This window comes from Pholcus phalangioides, unplaced genomic scaffold (assembly GCF_987345545.1).
Source record: "Pholcus phalangioides strain wild (caught in Gottingen) unplaced genomic scaffold, Ppha-v1.0 ptg000041l_1, whole genome shotgun sequence".
In the NCBI taxonomy this organism is placed as follows: domain Eukaryota; kingdom Metazoa; phylum Arthropoda; class Arachnida; order Araneae; family Pholcidae; genus Pholcus; species Pholcus phalangioides.
In genome coordinates, this window is record NW_028301627.1 from 6,405,442 (window position 1) to 6,429,004 (window position 23,563).

The window sequence follows — 23,563 nt, forward strand, 5'->3', positions numbered from 1 at the left end:
ATACATAAAACTACCCCTTGATCATACCTATACACATTGTAAACACTCCTTTGAGGAATTTATAACAATTCAGTGCATACAGAAAATCATTGTGTGTGTATATGTGTAGCCTTTATACAAATACAAGGCCACAACAGGCAAAATGTCCAACGAGGTGGCTGAGGAAAAAGATGCCAATAACAAGTATGGGTGTCATATATTACTAAAATACAGCAACCCAATTAGAAATGCAATCAAAAAAATTTAGATGTATTATGTTATATGTATTTATGTTGTCAGAATTATGCAAGTTTTTGTGTTCTAGTAGTGCTGCCATCCAACTTCAATAGGTTTACTGAAATTTTACTTCAGACATTTTGCTCCAGGTGCATTTTATCCCTGGTAAATTTCGCCCCAGACATTCCGCCTGCCCTGACCATATGAGCGATCAAGTAAGTGACTGTATGAGTGACCAAGTGAATGGGTGACATTAGAAAAGGTGAGTGACTGTATGAGTGACCAAGTGAATGGGTGACATTAGAAAAGGTGAGTGACCAAGTGAATGGGTGACATTAGAAAAGGTGAGTGACCAAGTGAATGGGTGACATTAGAAAAGGTGAGTGACTGTATGAGTGAACAAGTGGATGGGTGAGTGTTCTTGATCGTCACTCTATTGTGGTCTCACACACCCACTCATACAGGGTGGACAATAAGTCAGTAGAAACTTTAAAAATGCTTAAAAACCAGAAAAATAACCAAAATAAAAAACAGTTTGCAGGGTTAGCATCACTAGGTCACTAGAATTTTTTTAAGATACGAAAAAAAAACAGCCGATAGGTGGCGTTGATGTGCACAAGTCAAAGAAAAGTGTATTGATCCGGTCCATCTAATCTGTCGGAACTGAAAGGTGTGATCTGCCGAGAGGTGTCATGTATGCATCCGGACCTGCTGCACTCTGCCGTTGTTGGATCTGTGACTCGCTTGCAATGTGTTATCCCCTGTGGTGGTGGTCATGTGGAACACATATTCTGCTGTAATATACAATTTGGAGGCAGTCTGTTCGTTATTAGCATATCTTTTCTTTGACTTGTGTATGTCACCGGCATATCGGCTGTTTTTTTTTTTCTGTTTTAAAAAAATTCCCATGACCTAGCGATGCTAACCCTGCAAACCATTTTAATTTCTGTTATTTTTCCGGTTTTTATAAATTTTTAAAGTTTCTCCTGACTTTTTGCTCACCCTGTAGTTACTCTCAAACTCATGTAATCAAATAGTCCCTCATATGGCCATTCACTCACCCATCCATAGTCAGTCATGCATACGGTCATTCATTCATTCTAACCAAGAATGACTCTGGTCTATTGTCACATGCAATTGACTACCAACTGAGTTGTGCCAAAAGTGTGCGTGTGTATAGGTATCTAACAGTCAGAGTGCGTATCTAGTGTCATTTCTTTTTAAATTTTCAGGACTGCCATCGATGAGTGAAATGTACCAGATTGAATATTTCTACCCTTTTAGGCCTGTTGCTCTCTGTGGGGAGACTTTTTAACAGAGAGATTGGCTCACATTTCTGTCTTGAAGTTGGCAACCACAGAAAACCAACTTCAGCTGATCGCCGTTCACTCATATGGTCAACGCAGGCAAAATGTTCCAGGGAAAAAATGTTAGAGGTGAAATTTCCGGATCCCCTTCAGATGTGAAAGCGGAAAAATGCATAATATACAATAGTGTGCTGCCACACAGTTTTTTCTTTTTTTCCATTTAAGGAAGCATTTTCTTTTCTGTAGGTCTAAGTTATGTAAAATAATACTGGTTATCCACAGGAAATTATGATGAATACACTTTTTTTTCCATGAAGCATAAAAATAAAATTAGATTTCAAGCTGAAATGTTGTAAGCTAATTTGTTTAAATTTATGTAGTTTGTATTATGTTTATTATTGTATTTAAATGGGAGTTTAGATACATTAGTTAATGAAAATATATCTTGTATACAGCCAATGCTTGATTTTACAAATCTCCAATTGACAAACTTAGTGTTAGTTTGAAAATTGAAGGTGAATTTCAGGAACTAGTCTTCTGGTCCCAAACAATATGTAAATGGGAAAGGCGTTAAATGAAATGACAAACTTACAATTTTAAAAACTAATTGTTTAAGGCCATAAAAGTTTGTAAAAACTGGTGTTTATTGTAGTCTTGCAATTAGACCAAAGAGACATAATAAAAAAAATAAAGAGTACGAGATCAAGAATAGCACAAAATCAGAAGCCCCAAAGCAGAATGTGCCAAAATCTGCGAAGTACGTCGCAGAACAATTACCGCTACTGCAGAACAGTTTGGAAGAAATTTATGAAAAGTGCAAAAAAAACCACTATTACATGTATGGGGATTTTTACCGCATTTTCAATCAGCCAAAGGCTCGTCGCAGAACAGTGCTAAACATTCTGCTTTGGGGATCAGAAGAAAGGCAAATTGCTCAACAGGGTGGCTGGAAAAAAACAGAAAAGAAAAAATAGTCAAGAGCCTGTTTATAAAGAAATTGGATGTTACAAATTATCATAACTTTTTTCTATCCCACTGAACCTCCATTCAAAAAAATACGAAAAATTTGCTTATAATCAACATCATATTCATGGAAATTAGATATAACAAAGTTTTCAGCCAGAATAAATTTTTTTCATAGGATAAAAATCGATAAAATCAGAAATTCTCTTTCAGAAACAAAGTCTGAATCTGAAGTACTACTGCACTATTCCAAGGATCACAGGTGTGTTCTGTCAGTGTCATTTACAGCTAGATGTTAATCTCTAACAATAGAGAGATAGCGCTGGTTCTTCCTCAAAACCGTTTGAATGAAGAGGGAAAACATAACCGAAGTTTTCATTCACATCAGTGTTTTTCAGTCTTTGTGAACCCGAGGGTCATTAAAATTCATGTAACAGTTTGATGTACTACTTAAAAGCAGACTCTTACTTTCCCCACCAACAGCTTTGGTCTCAGTCAATGTTCATAGCTGAAGCTCTCCAGAAGAACCACTTAAAAGCATTAACACATCGATACTGACAGATCGCTTCTGATAAAGGTTGGCAATGTTCTTAGGAAGGCTGAAAGTTGTAGTTTAATTATGTAGCAATAGAACCAGTTGAATATTTACTCACTTCATTTCTGGCAGGTCTAGACATATTTTAAAACAGCAAGAAACTAAATTATGTTCTTACTTTGAGATGGTCCAAGAAATTGGCCTCACAAAAAGACATACTAAGAGCAACTCATTTTCATGTCTTGCATTGAGCCTTGGGACTGGATAGTTGATTCAGTTTATGTTGTTCAACCATGTTGTGGATTGACCACCCATGGTGGTTCAACCAGTTGGATGTTTCCAGTATGCTTCCTGTGATGAAATCTCCCTGTATGAGTGCACCAATGGAGAAATACCAATGTGTCTACGATAGTTTCCTTGGGAACTTGGATTTACTGGTTTCAACGACTCTTCAAGAATTACTGATGTTTTGGTCTCAAATGTAAAGTGGGACTTTAGTCTTGCAATGACTTGGAGGAAAGACCAGGGATGTGAATCAAAGTCTACCAGTAACCTGGACTTTTGGTGAGAGCTAACCTTTTTTCTTGCTGTGATGTGATCTAGAGATTAACTGTCAATAGTTGAAAACTGAACTTTAATTTCGTGGTTGGAATGGGAAATCACAATGTTAACTGTTGGTAATTGTTAAATTTGTGTTTATACTGAATAAATGATCCATTGTGAAAATAATCGTTTTCATTTCATTTTGTTGTCTGCTCATATTCTTGGATACTTAAAACATATGCAATAGTACATTGCAAAGTCTGTTTGCAGACCACCTGTTCCATCTTTGCAAATCACAGGTTGTGAAACGTGGCTTCAAGTGGGTTCCTCTATTGAAACTCAAGTATTTATCATGTATTGGTTATAACAAATATCGAATATAGAGCAAATATTTTTCATGTTCTTGTGTGACTTCGGTTTATACGGGCTGAACTGTAATAGAAAAATTAAGGAAAGTAATAGAAAGAGAGATCAAGGTCCACAATTCATTTTGTAAATACTTACCTACGAATCATAGTGAGAGCAGCTTCAGCAAACAAAGTCACCAAATGAGATTCTTCTTCACTGAATACAGATGGCCCAGCTGTCTTCGCTCCTATTTTTTTGTCATGATTTGCTTTACAAGCAGCTTCCATGTGCTGAAATGTTCATCACACACTTTATACACTATCAAAAATATTTAATGACATTAATAAATGTCACATATTTTTACAAGATCATTTTGTTAGTCAATCAAAATCTGCAATTCTTAATTTTTGTGTGCAGTCACTACCTATCTTTACCAAGGAGCACAAATGCTGCCAGAAAGAAAAATTTGAAATTTTCGTTTCTGTGTTTGCGGGGGGGAATCTCTCCAGCTTGTTTTTTTTTTCCAGTTTAACACTAGAACTACCGAGCCGTCATTTTGACCTCGGTTGAAAGTTTTGTTTTGTGCTTAACTAGATTTTAAATACACTATGAATGCATTTTTTTATATCAGGAAATAAAATTATTAATTTTCTGTTTTAAAAATGGGGTATTGAATCATTCATGTTTCGCTACATTTCAGGCACAAGCAAACATACAGGGCATTAAAAAAAGAAGATGGGCGAATTTCTAAAAAATGGCAGAATGCATTCAAATAATCTATTTTTTTTTCTCTCTCTCTCCCCCCCTCCCCGAATCTACTTTTAAATACAGTCAAACCTCGTTAATGAGTCACTCTTGGGAGAGCATAAATATGACTTTGTAAGCGGAGTGACTCGTTAAACGGAGTAAGCCATAGCTGTGCCAAGTCCTGCCTGAAGACAATTGGGACTTCCAAAAAGTGACCCAGTAAGCGGAGTGGCGTGTTAACCGGGTGACGTACTAACGAGGTTTGACTGTACTTGGTAGGAACAAAGGTATTCACCTGTGAACATAGCTGTATAAATAGCATTTTCTCTGAGTTTTGCACATGAGTCATCACATGCAGCCAAGAATGTTGAATACAAAATTTCTATAAAATGCCATCCATTTAGAGTTCAGTACATAATAGAACCCCTTTATAAAAATCAGCATAAATGAGAGGACAACTGAAGAACTCTGTGTACATATGTGTATGTCTATGTCAGAACTATTTTAATATTATGCAATTATGTGAGAAATGATAAAATGGTGTGCCTGTTGCAACAACTTAAAAACAGAAGCAAAAAAATTACAACGACAACACCTCACGTTCTTTCTGCTAATAAATTGAGTATTAGCTTCAAATGTAAGATCTTTTGACTGCTCCAGCTGGGATTGGAATGCAGCATAGATGACAAAACACTAAAGATTCAGGTCACTTGAGCATCCAAAAATTTTTGTGAAGTGCCCCCTCAATAATTCATAACCATAAAAAGCAATACTCATACCCTGTACAAACTTTTTCATTGAATTTCTTATATACGAAAAGTCTGGCGTAACTAGTAGCCCTTCATTGTTTTGACTTCAACGACACCCCCCGTCCCTACATTGTAGGGATTGGTTGTCATGGAGCAACTTGCATTTCAAAATTTTGAAACCAATGAATGTGCAATATCAGTTCAAAAAATGTAAACACATTTTTCACTGGGTAAAGGGTCCAGGGGCCTTATGTCCTCACAGAATTTCCCCCATATGATTATATTTCAAGACAGACAACCCCAAATCCTAGTTTTTATGGCAGTTGTTTTAATCCAAAAATAAATCAACATTTACTGTTGTATTATGTATTTTTGCAACAGCGATTAAAAAGAACTCTCCCGTGGTTCTAGAGGGTATGGAAAAATTTTAGTAACTCTACTATTATGGACTAACAGACTGCAATAATGTTTCAATAAGCTTTTCTTCCTTCGCTACAACCTCAAACAATCCACTTGAGATGTCCGGCTTCTCTGAACCAAACTTATATTTCTCCTGTACTTTCATATACAGCTGAGGTTTGGGTGACCCCCCCCCCCCCACCTCCAGTAACATAAAAAAACTTGAATCTATCAAAAATAAATATATTCACTTTATTTACGACTGCTAGTCCTCTTTTAGTTTGGTTTCTGATCTTGAATATGAACTCAATGAATGAACCCCCTTGTTACTCACCAAACTTATCTCTAGATTTACCATGCTTTATATGATTATTCATGATCTAAATTTTGATGCATCCAGTATTCTGACTAAGCCTTCATATGTCTCCAATAGACTTGATCACTCCAAAAAAATTAAAATCTATTTTTGCCTCTACACACTGTTTTAAACACAGAGAGAGCTTCTTTTCTAATATCATAGTTGAGTGGAACAAACTCCTCTCTGCTATTGTTGATTCCACCACGATTACTGATTTCTTGGTCAATGGTACAAAATATCTGTGTGTAAATCAACTGCATCCTCCTGTAAACACCTCTAGGCCAACAATATTGCATAAATAAATAAAATATTATCACAAAAAAATGAGTAACTTTGCCTGGTTTTAATTTATACAAAAATTGCCACGTTTTTAAGACAAATAAATTACACTGGTAGAGATCATGAAACTTGAAGAAACGAATGGAAGAACAACGGTATTAGAATCTTCCATTAGTTCTTCCATTCGTTTCTTCAAGTTTCATGATCTCTTCTATCTTCAAGAAATTTGACTTCCATACAATATTCCAGCCAACAAATATACTCACCTTTTCCCATCTGAAAGATCCTATCTCACCCTCCAAAGAATCTGGTATCTACTTCATCCCATGCAAGAATTGTGAAAATGGATATATTGGCCAAACTAGAAGAAATCTAAATATTCGAGTTCTCGAACACCGAAAGCATGTTGAGAAGGGACGGACGGATAATTCGGCTATTGCCCAACACTGCTGGCAACATTCACATCATTTTGATTTTGACAAAGCATTTGTTTTTAAAAAAGCAACACACAATTCGGAATTGAATTTTCTCGAGGGATACTTCATCAGAACATGCCAGAATTTCCTCGTTAATGATGGAAGAAACACACCACCTATTTCGTCAGCTTGGACAGGCTTTATTAACCTCAGTCGTGACAAAACTTTCAACACTTTGCAACAGATGGCTCTCCAATTCGCATCCAAAGACCACTCGGACACAGCAAATACAAAGACGAACTCTTTGGATGACCAGACGTAAACATCACTCTTCATTCGTGTGAGTTCTGACCACGAGGTCCTGATGACGGCTCTCCATTGAAGAGCCGAAACGCGTCGACCATTCGACCAGTGTAATTTATTTGTCTTAAAAACGTGGCAATTTTTGTATAAAATAAAAAAAATAAAATATTACAACTTATAGAGCACCTAATAAACTAAAGATATGCTTTTCACATGGCAACACAGATATCTAGAAATTGAATCGGTCTCATCGATTGCTGATTCCCATTTCTAATACCAAATGCTAAAAAAAAAGAATGGCTAGATATTTAGAATCTTATTCCCCCCTCCCCGAAAACTATCATGAAGTGAACTTTCCTACAGTGCTTCAGAGTATCTTCACACACTATTCCCTATAAATGTATAAGAGAATAACTGATAACACTTAGAGTAGTAACTTTTAGGGCAGTGTATAACCTATTCACATCACATTCATAGGTGGATACTGGCAGGACTGTCTTAAGAGCATCATGGGCCCCTGGGCCAAGTGATGTTTTTGAGGCCCTACCTGGAAAATTCTTGAAAATTTCAACCACTTCTCATTTTTGTGAGGCCCGGGTGGGCCCATGCATTAAGACGGCACTGGATACTGGGCTTTGCCTCCATCTAGGCACGTATACAATAACATGCAGGTCATGCAATGTAAGTATTCGTAATCAAATGTTCAGTAATTAGTACGGTGTCGTGAAAGATTCTTGAGCTGTTTGAACTGGACCCACCTGGAATCAGTTTTTAAATGAACACAAAGGAAGTTTGTGTACCCAGGAGCACATTAGAATCACTGCAAGGAATCGTATGCTACAAGGTCGGAGAGCTAATGTATGCTTGCCTTTTAGTGTAATAGTTGTATTATTGACTTAATAGGGACAGCAAAGGCGAACATTCTCCTCCCCGTTCAAGGAGTTTGCATCCAGTTATGATCACACTCTTATACATAACATAATTTGTTATGTTATGCTCTATCTTCAATTGTGGAAGAGCTAGTTTTGTTAGTAAGCCCAAACCATTTATGACACCCAAGAAAACCAAAATGCAACTTAGAAAGCTCTCAAGTTTTAATTTTCTTTGAAACTAGTATCTGCTACTTGATAGTCATTTCATATTCTCACGAGAAACCGACAAATAGATGTTAGACATAAATTTCAATATACAAAATGCAGAAATTGGTACTAGAAATGAGTTTAATCATTCCAGTAACATCCTTATTCTTATTTCATAATGATTATCAAAGAATATGAATACGCTTCAGAATGCAGACTATTGAAACTTTATTTATTTTATTATTTATAACAATATTGTTGGCCCTGGGGCCTATACAAGAGGATGCGGTTGAAAATTACAAAGATATTGTTTGATATTGGACAAAAAAATTGTGATAGTGGAGGATTCAACAATAGAGAATATGAAAGAGATGGTGGAAAATTTATCGCTTACCCTGTTTCTGCACAAAACTTGCGTTCTGTTCTTGTGCACGATGCATATGTAGCCAGGAGGTTGCATCCAAGCTTCACCATCAACTTGAACGGGAACACCTTCATCACCCATTATTATTATCTTGACAGAACGACACTAAAATTAAAAAATAAATTAATAAAATATAGAACCAAGTAGGTAATTCAAAATCACAATATGGTTTTTCAAATTTGGTTTAATACAAATTCAAACTGATAAGAGTTGTTGCAGTTTAGAATGCACCCTGGTATTTGATATACAAACAAACTTGGTTAATTCGAAGCTCAAAGGGACAGTGAAGTTGGAGTTATCCAAAATATGAAGTATCAAATTAATCAATACTGGATCCATAGAATGACTAAAAATTACAACTTAATCATCAAATCACATAGGATTAATAATTGATCTTAGCTGCTACATTATACCACCGTTCTGGAATTGGTATCACTGTAGAATTCCTTGATCATGTTCAAAGCATGATTTATGAAAACGTGAATGGAAACATTGCAGATTATCAGCAACAAAACTGTTTTCCAAATTTTTTACAGTATAAGGGAAATCAATTTCCATATAAGAATTTGTCAGAGTAAACTGTTCTGAAGAAATTTGCTTTCAGAGGTTGAACAACACACTTCATATCAAATAATATGTACTTTTGATGTGTTCTGGCTGGAAAATGTTAAAATAGGCATAAAAGTATCCGAACCCTAACAATTTACAAATTAATCTTTTGAATTCTTTCTATATGGATGGTAGTTTCTGAAATCACTCATCAGCAAGGGCATATGTAGGACCAACCTTTAAAGGGGGACACAGGCTTGGAGAGGCACAAAAATTTCCTTCGAGAAATTTTGAATTATCAACCTTCAAAAAGCATTTAAATTAACTGAAATTAATTAAAATAACATATAAAGGGTATTTTGTTCCAATATTTTAATTTTTTTACTGAAATATAAAATTCCCCCTAATTTTTGGTTGGCTTAGGGGGCAGCCCCCCCCCCCCCCCGCATGCCTCTGCTCACTAGAAAGTGTCTTCAAAACAATTTTGGCAGATTTATTCAGCACAAATAAACTTTTTACTTATTCAGATAATGTAGTTTTGCCAGTATTTGATCATCAAAACCTGTAATTTATTTTGAACCGAGTTGCTAAACCATAAATCCAACATGAAAAGCAAATCGAATTCGGACAAATTTTAACATGCAGACGGATGCGATGTATGTCAAAATCCTTCACCAATAAAAGAAGAAATGCTCGTTACTTATCACAAGTTTTTAAAAAACCTGGGGTTACGTACAGGACTTGCCCGACAACTCGGTGCTTAGCAGACACAATGTTAACATGGCTGGTAGAGAAAGAAGTAAAGGGGAAAAAATTACACCCATTATGCATCTAAATTCAGAAACATCGGAACATTATACACACATCTATACACATACATACATTATATATATATAATTTTCTGCATGTATATGTGTGTGTGTGTGTTCTCTATACAAATCTACAATTTTGGACTGATCGCCATCAAATTTTGCATTTGTTTGAAACAGGGCCCAGATTAAATGATAGGCTACTTTAAAAGTTTGCCAGAGCAGGACAGCCTGAAATGGGTGAAAAACGTCGAACAACAAAGGTTAGTGGGCCTCAACAATGACTTTCGGAATGTTTGCTTTGATAACTGTGGTTCCTTAACAATACATCTCAGACATTTTTATTCCTTTGCAATGGTTTACCATTTTTCAATGCTCCAGTATAGTGAGAAAACCTGAGAAGCACCAGGTATTGCAAATAGTGTATATATATATTTTAACCTTTATTTTTCAAAGATTCCACTGTTTAACAAGTTCGCCAAAGCCCGTCTGACTGCTTGTAGATTTTGGCCAACTGTCTACATTTGCTCAGAATAAAAAATTATGATTTCTTTCCCCCTCCAACTTTGAATTATACAAAATATTTGAAACAAATTTAAATTAAACAAGAAATTTTGACCTTAAAAAAAATTCAAGGAGTTTGTAAAGGTTTGAATTAACAAAGTTCTACTGAATCAATACAATTTTGTGAGCATAAATAAATTCAAAGATATAAAAAGAAAGAAAACAAGTAATATCAGAAACACAAGATGGATGCCAATTACCTGTGCTATTCTGTGGTGTTGCAGGTTTATGACTCTAGAGGCAGCCATCTGTACTGTACCAAACACTGCAACAACCTCTAGTATTTTGTCATCAAACGCAGGAGCATAGAAGACCTACATTGAACATAAATTTTGAAAAAATCATTTTGAACAAAGCAGAACATATATTTTATCAGAGGTAACTACAAAAATAATCTCATTAGACCATCAAGGCTTATGAAACTTACAAAGTATGTGTGTGATGCCACGAACAAATTTTATGTCATCGTAAATTTCATAATAAGAGAAATGTACTGTTTCAAACTTTATGCACACACAAGATACATCATCACAAGTTTGATTAAAAATTATAATGTTGTCTCTTAATGATAATCCCTCTACAATGATATTTCTTCTCAGTCCACAGAGTATCATTGTGTATTGAGGTTTCACATTACATATACATATATATATATTGAAAAAAAAAACATCAGTTAAGCTAACACGGGAAATGAAAATTTGCACATAAACTCACATCATCTTCTTTGGTTCCACCCCAGAAATTCGACCCACCACCGTAACTGAAATAAAGAAATATTCAAATGTCCATGAGAAAAATTATTTTGGCTTCTGATTAAATTCAAGAAACGAAAAAAAGTGGATCAACATCCAAACATTCAAAAACTCCCTAACCTGGGAATGTTTAGCACAACGATGCCTTGCAGAGATGGCAATGGAATTTTTTGCCCATCACATTCAAGTTGTACTCTTTGTTCTAGATTTTTGAAAGTGCGATGAAGGAGTTCCTTTCCACCAAGGACACCATACCACATAAGGTTTCTCGTTCTTGACCTGAAAAAATTTTATATATATATATAGTAAACCACAACATCGCTCACGCACCTCATAAATATTCATCTCAGGAAATTTTAATAAACTGGTACATGTTAGAATGTGCTTTGTATGTATCTGTATCTAAAGTGAAGCTTGTTTCCAAGGAATGCTTGTTTTGTATCTAAGAAGTGCTGCCATGTGTCTCCCAAATTCTGAAGTAAACAACTTGGCATGCTATTTTGCCTGTTGTACTCTGCATAATTTTTTTTTAAATGTTGTAGGCCTGATCACTCTGTGGAGACACTTTTTTAAACATTACATCACTTAAATACAAGCCTTACAAAGTAGGAAAACCACAGAAAACTAATTTCTGCCAACAATCACTATGCCATTGGCGAGGTTGGAACCTGGAAGTCTACCATCTTTTAATGCTTATAAAGAATAAGAGAAACTGGTTATCAGAGCTGTTTATGACTGTATATGGAGAAAAGAGAAATTTCAGTACCAGTTCTGTGAACAAGCAGAGTTTTCGCTCTGTGCATACAGAGAAGACAAGATGATCACTATATTTTGTACTTGTGATGGCATTGCGTTAGTGAAAAATTGTTTTCTTTTTATTTTTGAAAAATAATCACAATGCAACCACAAAAAACATAGAATAATTTCAAGTAATTTTTCTCCCAGAAGAAACAGGCGATTGACTTTTTTGTTTGCCAAATAAATTCATTAGGGGTTTTTTACGATTGATTGAACTCAATTTTAAATTTACATTCATGGTGGTATGATTATATGGGTTATCGTTTATATAGGTTTAACTTGTAGTCAGACAAAAAAAAAATATGAATGAGGTGATTTATAAAATTCTTTAATCTGTTGGCCTCTGTCAATCACAATCAGGGATCGAGTAATAAAACACTTTTGTACCTAAAAATCTTAATTCACCACTAAAAAAAACTATAAATGATAAGGTCAGTAAATTATTATAAAATAAAGGTCGGGGGGGGGGGGGGAGGCAAACATAATTGTATTTATTCCTCAGTTCTTCACGAATCAAGGTACATTTCTGTCACTTCACTGAATTATTAAACTAAAATATTCTGCATAATGAAATTTATGCTAAAAAATGTGTATACAACATTCACTCTAAAACAAAAACTCACTCATTATGTGCAACAAATCCTGAATATCCTGTTCAAATACAGTATGACAAATAATACTGAAAAAACAAGAGCACAATTTTTGCGCCACCAAAAAGAAAAAAAATCTTAAATCTGTGATTGGCCAGATGAAAAGGTGCTGCATGCTTTCATGTTACCTGGTCTCAAGCATAATTCACAAAAATTGATGCATGGTTATTTTTTTTTATCATTATCCATGAGATGAAAACCAGTCGGTCTCTCAGATTATTCTTCATCAGCAATAGCAAATGGTAGGGAACCCTGGATCCTCACAAGATGGCTGTTTGTCACAATGCCCATAGACTGCACAGCAGCTATAGTAAGCCATTAAAAACCAGAATTTTATAGAATTTTTTTGGGGGGTGTGATGGGTTTACTTACCCTCAATTAAAAAAAATTATTTTCTAAAAAAATTAATGAATAAAATGCTATGAAAGGCTTTTCCATCATAGAAATAATACCTAAACATGCTGAGAGTGTAGATGAAGCTTTTGTAGTTTACCAGAGGTTTTTTTTGTTCTAAAAAATTGCGAGGTCATAACTTCAGTATTTTAAATGATAATCCATGTCCTGGTATCTATGTTTTATGTATGAAACCATATATTATGGTTTTAAATATAAACATAGATGCCAGGATATAAAAATTGAAATTCCTTTACATTAAGGTCTATACACATATAGCAATCACAGCCCATTTCTGTTCTGACAGATCTGTCTCATCTCTCCCAAACACATTAGGTTCAAATTCTTTACCGTACCTGACAAGTGCGCATTAATAGGCTAAGAGGTGAAAAATACTTTTTTAAGTGAGATGAGGTGAAGTTCTCTGAACAGGGATAGGTTGTGTGTGAACAGACCTTTTAAAGTTATAAAATAATATTTGCACCTGCACTTCTCTGGATGCTCCTCTCTTTTATTGTGGAACTCTAATGTTATCTTGGCATCCACACCAATTCCAAAGTAGTTGTTCATGACACATTTTTCTTCAAAACCTTCCCTGAAGAAAAAACTTGAGAAATATAAATCTTTTCTGCTCTACTTTTAGATCCAACAAATACAAACTGTACAATTTGTGCCAGCGTTTGAAAATGTTCAGAAATATTTGTGGGGAAAACCCCTAGCTCCAACTATTTTAATTTAATTCACAGAAAATAATAAACACAATTTTAAGAAAAATAAATTTTTTTCTTTCTGGTGGTTTTTGGCTCTGCAATGAAAAGCCGTCGTCAGAAACCACACACAAAAAGTAAAACCGTTGGGGGTGGGGGTATGATTAATCAGGTAGAAGGAGGCATAGTTTCTGACCACAAGGTTCTGATGATGGCTCTCCATTGTAGAGCCAAAATGCATAAACACTAAAAAGAAAAAATGCATTTGTCTTAAAAACGTGTTAATTACTCTTTCTGTGAATTAAAACCAGGCAGTTTCTATTTTTCAGATAATATTTCAGTTTAATTTAAACTAATAGCTATTACAAGATTCATCGAAAGACTGGTTATTTGTGGAGATGAAGATTACAAGGAAGAAAATTCATCCCTGCCTCCACGGGGACTGGAACCCCGGTCTCTTGCTTGCCGGACTAGTGCTCTACCTGAATTTTCTTCCTTGTAATCTTCATCTCCACAAATAACCAGTCCTTCGATGAATCTTGTATTGACAAGTGGAGAGGACGTTTCTATATGTATAATAGCTATTAGTACAATTAATATTTGTTATTTATTATATCTAATATTTATAGGTCATTCTCACAAAATTGGACAAAAAAATTTTAAAAAGTTATAAAAGAAAAATTATGTCAACCAAAGAATACAAAAAAAGTCTTGGGCACACTTCTTTACCAGCTAATGAATGAAATATAGTCAGCTATGATGTTTGTAGAAAATCCATGGCAAAAAAAAAATTAATTTAAATTTGACCGTTATTTTGCCTGTTTCAGTACTTGATATTAATGCTTAATTGCAACATGTTCCATCTATTTTGGCATCTCATTTTCAACATGGACAAGCAATGATACTCTGAACAATTTTTTTTGTCAACTGCATTTTTATGTCTTTTTCTGTGTTTCTCGCTCCTTTTCGTCAAGTTAGGGGCCATTCAAGTATTACGTAAGCAGATTTTCAGCCATTTTTGACCCCCCTCTCCCCCTCTTGTCAGCAAAAATAAGTAAAACACTGACCCCCCCCCCCCCTAGCAAAATTTCGCCAGCAGCTTAGAATATTTCATATCTTCAAAAAGGGGTGGTTGATGACATAAGCAACCTGCAACCTTCAACCCCCCCCCCATCATCAAAAATCAGCAAATCCGAAACCCCTTTCCCCCCCCCCAATGCTGACGTAATACTTGAATGACCCCCTTATGGGGGAAACAACAGATTTATAATTTGTGTCTGATTTGCTAGAGCACGAGATACACTCTCTTTCAAAGCAAAGTCTTTAGATGAAACATTACTGCAGCTTGATGTTGCAACTGAAGACCCGTTTACATGAGGCAAGTGCTTTAGGTGGCAACTTAATTTTAACTTACCGATTCTTCTTGAAAGTGTCCATATGTAAGTGGCAAGTAGATGCTCATTGGATAATTTTTACAGAGGCGAGCGCAGTTAGCGCATGCACGCTTCAGTCTACTCAAATCCACGGAGAGAGAGAGACGCAACGCGCTGGAGTATAATAGTAATAATTTTTTATTTATCTGGCATTCAGAGAAGTGCTTTTTTTAAAGCTCATAGCTTTTGTAACGATGGATGAAGATGATCAGGTAGAACTTACGAATACTGTGATCAGAGCCACATTATATGATATATTTTTTACAGAATATAAATTTATTCACTTTCACTTACCCAAGAGGGGTATAGTTATGTGGTACACATTGAGAACGATGTATATTCTGACTCCAATTGAAGAAACGGTTGATAATATTTAAGTTCATTTAATTTTAAAAAACTATTTACATAGGTAATAGTTTATTATTAATTCCACATAATAAAAAAGGAGAAACTATATCACTTGCGCAAGAGCAACACACTGAGCAAGAAGTAGGTCACGCAAGGGAAACAGTTCGCTTGTCCCCTTTTTTCGCCTCTGTCACCCACGCAAGGGGGCGAGAGATGATGCCACAGGGGAAAAAAGGATGCACAACATATTATAAACTTAAGTAAGTCATCGAGAAGAAATATAAGATTTTATCACAAAAATGAGAAATTTTGCCTGATTTTAATTTATACAAAAATTGCCACGTTTTCAAGACAAATAAATTCAATTGGTCGAATGGTCGACGCATTTGACAAAGGCGGCCAAATTGTTGTACTTGATAAATCCATGTATCAAGAGTCGGTTGAAAAATTAATTAACGATGGACCATACACTTGTCTCAATAAGGATCCAGCTCCTACCCTTCTAAAATTTGTTCAAAAGAAAATCAATCAGACTCCCATTCTACATTCTTCGACCAAGAAACACATCTTTCCATCCACCGCAAACTGCGGGAGACTTTATGCTCTTCCAAAAATACACAAACCTTCATTTTCAGTAAGACCTATAATTTCTTGCATTGGATCACCTACGCATCAACTTGCTAAATTCCTCGTTGAACTTTTGTCCTCTCTTTGCAAAAAGCATCGTTTCACAGTAAAGAATTCCTCAGAATTAGTTTCCATCATCCGCAGCATTCAACCAGATAACGCTACAATGATTTCCTTCGATATCAAATCCATGTTTACTAACATTCCTATCAGCGGTGCAATTTCTTTCCTGAAACAACGTCAGCAAGAATTCCACTTCTCCTCGATTGAAATCGATGAAATATGTCAACACACCCAACTTTGTGTACCGCACAATTATTTCTCAGTGTTTGGAAAGTTTTACCGCCAAACAGAAGGTCTTGCCATGGGCAACCCACTCTCGCCTATTCTCTGTGACATATACATGGATTTTTTCGAAACAAAACTTTTGGAAACCCACCACTTCAAACTTTGGATCAGGTATGTTGATGACACATTCACTTTAGTTGATGGGACTGATGTTAATGTCACTGAGTTATTCAATTTTATGAATTCTATTGACCCACATATTGAATTCACCTATGAAATAGAAAAAAATAATATGCTGCCTTTTCTCGACGTGCTCATTAAAAAGACAGACACTGAATTTCATACATCTGTGTACCGTAAGCCATTCGCTAGCTCCATGCCACTTCATGCAAAATCCTTTCATCCTCCCAATCAGAAACTTTCGGAATTTTCTTCTTTTGTTCATCGAGCACTAAAACTTTGCAGTGATTCAGCCTCCCTCCAGAATGAACTCAATATCCTTCGTGACATCGCTTCTAATCGGGGTTTTTCACCTTTTATCATTGACAAGATCCTCAAAAAAAATGACCCCGACATGCACCACGAACCTGCTCCCAGCTGACTCAAAACAGTTTTCTAATACTGTTGTTCTTCCATTCGTTTCTTCAAGTTTCATGATCTCTTCTATCTTCAAGAAATTTGACTTCCATACAATATTCCAGCCAACAAATATACTCACCTTTTCCCATCTGAAAAATCCTATCTCACCCTCCAAAGAATCTGGTATCTACTTCATCCCATGCAAGAATTGCAAAAATGGATATATTGGCCAAACTAGAAGAAATCTAAATATTCGAGTTCTCAAACACCGGAAGCATGTTGAGAAGGGACAGATGGATAATTCCGCTATTGCCCAACACTGTTGGCAACGTTCACATTATTTTGATTTTGATAAAGCGTTTGTTTTTAAAAAAGCAACACACAATTCTGAATTGAATTTTCTCGAGGGATACTTCATCAGAACATGCCAGAATTTCCTCGTTAATGATGGAAGAAACCCGCCACCAATTTGTCAGCTTGGACAGGCTTTATTAACCTCAGTCGTGACAAAACTTTCAACACTTTGCAACAGATGGCTCTCCAATTCGCATCCAAAGACCACTCGGACACAGCAAATACAAAGACGAACTCTTTGGATGACCAGACGTAAACATCACCCCTCCACGACTCATTCGTGTGAATTCTGATCACGAGGTCCTGATGACGGCTCTCCATTGAAGAGTCAAAACGCGTCGACCATTCGACCAATTGAATTTATTTGTCTTGAAAACGTGGCAATTTTTGTATAAATATAAGATTTCTCTATTTCTCCTCTAAGTTGTAAATATCGATTATATGATATTTTAATCGAAGTTAAAGAGGAGATAAATTATGAATTATGTAAGCCAAAAATACGAGAGAAGATTCTTGGCATTTGTAGGAAATTCTAAGGGTTAAAAATTAAATAATAAAAAATCATTAAACATAAAAATTATTTCCAAATTTTCGAAATTATTATTTTTTAATTTAATCTATAGAGATATCTTTATGTTAAATATTTGATCATATATTTTTACAACAGATGGCAGCAAATTCGTTCTGGACGAGAGAAATATTCGAAACCCCCCCCCCAGTTTTTAATATATAAATCCTCCCCACCTGATATATATTTTTGAATCTTCAATTTTTCTCAACTCCTGACATCACGTAGACAGAATATTCCATAGCTTTTTCCACCATCAAATAATTTTTAGCTTGTTTGTTAAGGAAATTTTCATTTCTATAGTTCAACAAACATTCATGGCAAAGATATTTTTCAATAAACTTGAAGGTTGTGTCCTCTGGCCACCTCACCATCCAATATTTCCGCGGAATTCTAGCGAAACTTCAGGAGACGACGGAGTATGAACAGGTTCACGCTTGAGATCAAAATAAACCTCTCCGTGAGAGAGCAAAAAGACCCCTTGCAACGTATGTCTTTATCTGCCAATGAACAAAACTGTTTCGAACAACTATTTATTTCTATTATTACAAATCAAAAAATTTTTAGTTAGGACATCAATTCAAGGGCAAACCCTTCACTAGTAGGAAAATCGCAAAGTATACTTATGGTGAAGCGACTAGGGCGGAAGTGACACTCAGCTATGGTCCGATGGTGGACGTCGTGACGAAAGGGTAGCATCAGATTGCAGCATCATACGAGGAAACCATCGGATCACTGCTATTGACCATGCCAGCCAACGCCAGATCGCAGTCGGCAAGATCTACGTAGGCATTAAGATCAAGAACAGACACCAGCAGACATCCCTGAATGGCATTCTTGGAGAGCAACTGATGGGAACAACGGACCAGCCGAGTTGTTCGGATGATTAGAGAATTTAGCGCTACACGAGACTGAAGGCCGATTTGAAGCACGGACGTGATTATATATAGCTCTCAAATCACTAAGCATGCAAATGAGGAGTAACGCACACGTGCGCCCATCGACATCCGCGTTCCAAGCGGCAAGTTTGGAAACTAGTTTCCCTTTCTTCCTAAAACAGTTCGTGACACATCGACACCGAAAACGTCCGTAAGTAACAAGTTGGTTTAGTCGACAGAAAATAATTATAAATATACAGTATATGATAGACATAACACAAACTCAATAATAAAACATAACACATGCACTACCACTACATCAGGGGTAAAGGTCAGGCAAGTGTCAACAAGGCCATGCTACACCCTCCAGAGCGGCAGGTCATGTCCACTGGCCCATGCGCATAGGTCTACTTAACCAAAAATAGAACCGTCTGTATCTCGCTTACCAACTAAATCACTTGTGCACTTGCCAACTAAAGCCGTGTAAACAGCCCTTATCTTCTGCATACATTGTATCGTACTTGGCAACTAAAAATTAAGTTACCAACTAAAGCACTTGCCTCGTGTAAACGGGCCTTAAGAAATCTGAATTTTTATTTTTACCTCCTCCACCTCCAAACTTATGATCAAATCTTCCTTCTGATTACTTGATGAAGGAGAAATATATTTTTTCCATGTTTTGCAACATTCATGAAAAACTAAGCTTGTTGAAAACATATGATTTTCAGAAATAATAGATGTCTCTGAACTAAAACACATGGTAAAGTGAAAATAATTTTCAATTATATATTCCTTGCAAAAGGAAAGTCAGAACATTTAATGACACTCTGCTCTTTTTCCCTGAATAAATATTATTTGTTAACAAATTTACAATTCTAATTGATTTAATGAGGTTCAAGTGATGACTACATTTGCCTTAACCCTTTTAACACATAATTTAATAAGTGGCAACTGGTGTTTAAGGACTTGAACCAATGTTTCCCAAATGTGACAAATGGGGAAAAGAATTTGGGGAAAATTTTCATCTGGCCATCCCCAAATCAGAATGTTTAGCACTGTTCTGTGACGAGCCCTCATATGACTACAGATGTTCTGCTGTAAAAATCCCCATACACGTCATAATTTTTTTTTTGCACTTTCTCTTAAAATTCTTCCAAATTGTTCTGCAGTAGCGCTAATTGTTTTGCGACATATGTCGCAGATTTTTGCACATTCTGTTTTCGGGCTGGCAATAAGCTATTGATAAAAAATATTTAAAATTATAAAAAAATATGAAACATGAAAGTATACTAGTCCTAAAAATATATATTGTTGAAAAAAAGAATATGTTTTTGTTTTAAGATAGAAAGTTATTTTAAAATTTATAAAATGGGCTGAGGACAGCCAGGAGAGGGAAATTTCCTTAACAAATGGAAAGGAAATTTTAAAAATCTATTGATGACAAAATTAAAAACAGAGTGACAACGTCTCAGAAACTGGAGCATAAATAGTAAGTTATGTAAAAAAGTTGTGTCAAATGTAAACTGCAGGGGACACAATTTAGGACAATTTCATGAGAATCACCCTCATACAACAGATAAGAGATAAAGGCAGCTTCAGCATTTAATCAAATTATTATAGCATACATCATATTTATAGTCTTGTTATCTTGGATAATTTGGAACCACCACTAATCAGACACTTTGACTCTTCATTGTTTCAAAAATAAATCTTTTAAAGACACTTACAAAGACATATCCTCTACATCCATCAGAGGTGAAGCTGCAGCACAGAGTGCGTCAGCATTTGCGAGAAGAACTTTCCCAATAAGGCTGTCTTTGTTCAAGTTAGGCCACATAGGTAAGGATGCCAAGGGGTTGATGATTGGAAAAGCTCTGCCGTCGACTGGAAGTAAAGTGTCAGGTGAATGCTTATCTTTGGACAAAAGAGCTATTCCTAAGCCAGAACCAAAATTTAGGCCAAAATTGCCTACTTGTTTCAGTGTAGCACCACTACTTATACGGCGTGTGGCAGTGGGAGATTGAGCAGTTTCATCTGAAATTATGTAAACAATAATAAAAATGGTTAAAAAAAAACAAAAAGAAAAGTTTCTAACATATCTAATGCACTAATAAACTGCAAGTTTTTATTCATTTCCATGTTAGGCTATAAGCATTCTAAACAAACAAGCTTCTAATCATTAAAAAATAAAATGCTTACACCTGACACAAAGACAAAACCAAAGAGTACTAAATTTCATTTGCAGATGGTCTGCAGAAGTTCATTTTACATATAAATTTGATTATCACCAGGAACTGTTATGTTAGAGTTATCCAAGTGATTATGAATATCACACTGTAGAAAATTTCAAATTGAAATAACCAGTAATATCAGCATTATTTAAGTCTTTATTACACAGATAATAAAGCACGAGTGCATAGAATGATTTTCACGGTCTGGGGAAGATTGCTGGGATAGGCAAAAGTTTGAATGGGGATGAGCAGGAGGGGTGGCAAAAACAGGTCCTTGGTCGAAAAACAGGTGCATGGTTAAAGATTTTATCTCAAATCTTGAGCCACACCTGCCATGATGACCAGCAGACGTGCAACACAAATATAAAAATGTAAATCCACACAGTGATTTGGAGGATGGATAACACTACCTAATGAACACAAAAGACTCACAACACAGGATACATAAGCACTTATGTTATGTTTCACTAATAACAAACCTTACAAAGCTTCCATATTCAGGTGTGAAATATGTGGAAGCTAAATGGTGGTAGTATACCATAATTGGGCCTATCGGGGGAGGGAAAAGAAAACCATTCCAGCTGGAAATTGCCCAATAGAATTTTCTTCTGAATCAGAAGATGATCACATCAGAATCATTTGCTTTGAATTTATGCAAAAGATATTGAAAGAGCTAAGGTTTTCTGAAATGAAAAATCAATCAAAAGAGAATTTATAGGCTGATATTTTAGTAAATATATAAAAATGTGTGCCTAAATTATATTTGTTTTAAATTTGATAATTCCTCAGTGTTGACTGGTTTCTTTGCAACTTTTCTCTACCAGTGAGCAACGAATTAAACAAAATCCAGTTGTACTTAAATTTTTTTGATTGCACATATTTTTTTTAGAAATCAATTGTTCAATTCAAAGAGTACCTCTAAATGATATGGGGGAGGGGGGGGGGGAAACCCAATTTTATTTATTTATTTTTTTTTTTTTGAGATGGGCCCACTTTCTTTCAAAAAACGCCCAGATTTTTTGGGCCAGTAACTTGGGTCCCAGGAAAATTAAATACCATCTCTGCTACTATAATTGATCTGCACCATGAACTAAGGTGCTTTTTATATGAAAGCTGCTAGTCCCTAATGTTTTCATAAAAGAACTATGCTCCATTTCTCCTTTCGATACAATGACCACCCATCATCTGGGATGATCAGAGTCGTTATAACAATATACTATTCTTTTGCATCATTTTTTTAACTATGTGATACTAAACATAAATAAATATGGGAAGTATAGATTTGTTTTATACTCGATGAAAACCTATTTTTGTCAGGACATTTTTTTACTTAAGCTTTTTCCAGCAATGGTAAAAAGTTACTAACCTTAAAAATGATTTTGCATAATAAATAGAAAAATAAATGCATAACAATGCCTCACATGCATAGAAGGAGAACAAATTTATTTTTGCTGGGACAATTTTTTGTGGTTTTTTCCATCTATGAAAAAAAACTTGCCAACCCTGATACAATCAAATCTTGATATAATGACACTCCATGGATCAAGAGAAAAATATTGCTTTAAAGGGATTTATTGTTACATCAAGTATCATTGTACAGTAAGATTTCACTGCACTTAATATAGAAAGCATTGGTTTACTTTGGACAAAATTTGCTAGTTTCACTCCAAACACAATTGTGTGAATGGTAAGGCATTAGATGTTTTACATGTACTTGCGTAAAAAAACAATTTATTCTCATTCATCTATACATATAAAATAACATGTCCTGACTGACTGATTTATCATCACAGAGCCTAACCCGCTGGAGCTATATTGATAAAATTTGGTCAGTAGCTTTATTTCATGACCTAAAGACTAACTAAGAAGGGATTTTTCGAAATTTGGTCTGTAACATGGTCATGAGGGGATCTTAAAAGTTATACGAGGCAGTCATTGCTGAGCCGAAATCTCTGCAGCAACAAATATGAAATTCGGTTGCTAGTTTTATTTTGTAATGTAAAAACTAAGGGGATGGGGTTTAAAATTTATGTGGGGCAATCATCGCAGAGCTAAAACTGCTAGAAGCTATAAATGTGTAATTCATTCGAGGATGACGTCACTCTCTGCTATCCATACAAAGGTTTTTAACAGCTGGCTGATATGAAGATATATTTAGGAAAGAGAAAATTCAATTCATTCCTGCGGGGAATAAATCTGTTCCCTGCAGGAAAATTGTCCCGTTGGACAGATTTATTGAAAAGCAATAAATCGGTCCAACGACAATGTAATTTCCCATCTCCGAGAAATCCTAAAAAGGAGGCAAAAAGCAAGTGTCATTTTAAAATCAGAAAAAAAGAATAAGAACGCAAACAACAGCGAGTCCGTAA

At 35.5% G+C, this 23,563-nt stretch overlaps 1 protein-coding gene across 7 annotated transcripts in view; it reads right to left on the reverse strand.

Moving 5' to 3' along the window:
- The window catches only part of LOC149065182 (diacylglycerol kinase delta), a 170,294-nt gene that overhangs the window by 31,042 nt on the left and 115,689 nt on the right, over nt 1-23,563 (reverse strand). For 5 of the 7 annotated variants that reach the window (XM_089254485.1, XM_089254482.1, XM_089254484.1 and 2 more), the window contains exons 18-24: nt 20,691-20,997; nt 13,666-13,788; nt 11,461-11,619; nt 11,303-11,348; nt 10,789-10,902; nt 8,637-8,771; nt 4,069-4,202 (exon numbers count right to left, since the gene is read on the reverse strand). In XM_089254485.1, coding sequence (XP_089110611.1) covers nt 4,069-4,202; nt 8,637-8,771; nt 10,789-10,902; nt 11,303-11,348; nt 11,461-11,619; nt 13,666-13,788; nt 20,691-20,997 — 1,018 coding nt within the window. The remainder of the gene's footprint in view (nt 1-4,068; nt 4,203-8,636; nt 8,772-10,788; nt 10,903-11,302; nt 11,349-11,460; nt 11,620-13,665; nt 13,789-20,690; nt 20,998-23,563) is intronic. The other 2 variants (XM_089254486.1, XM_089254483.1) reach the window with 1 other exon arrangement.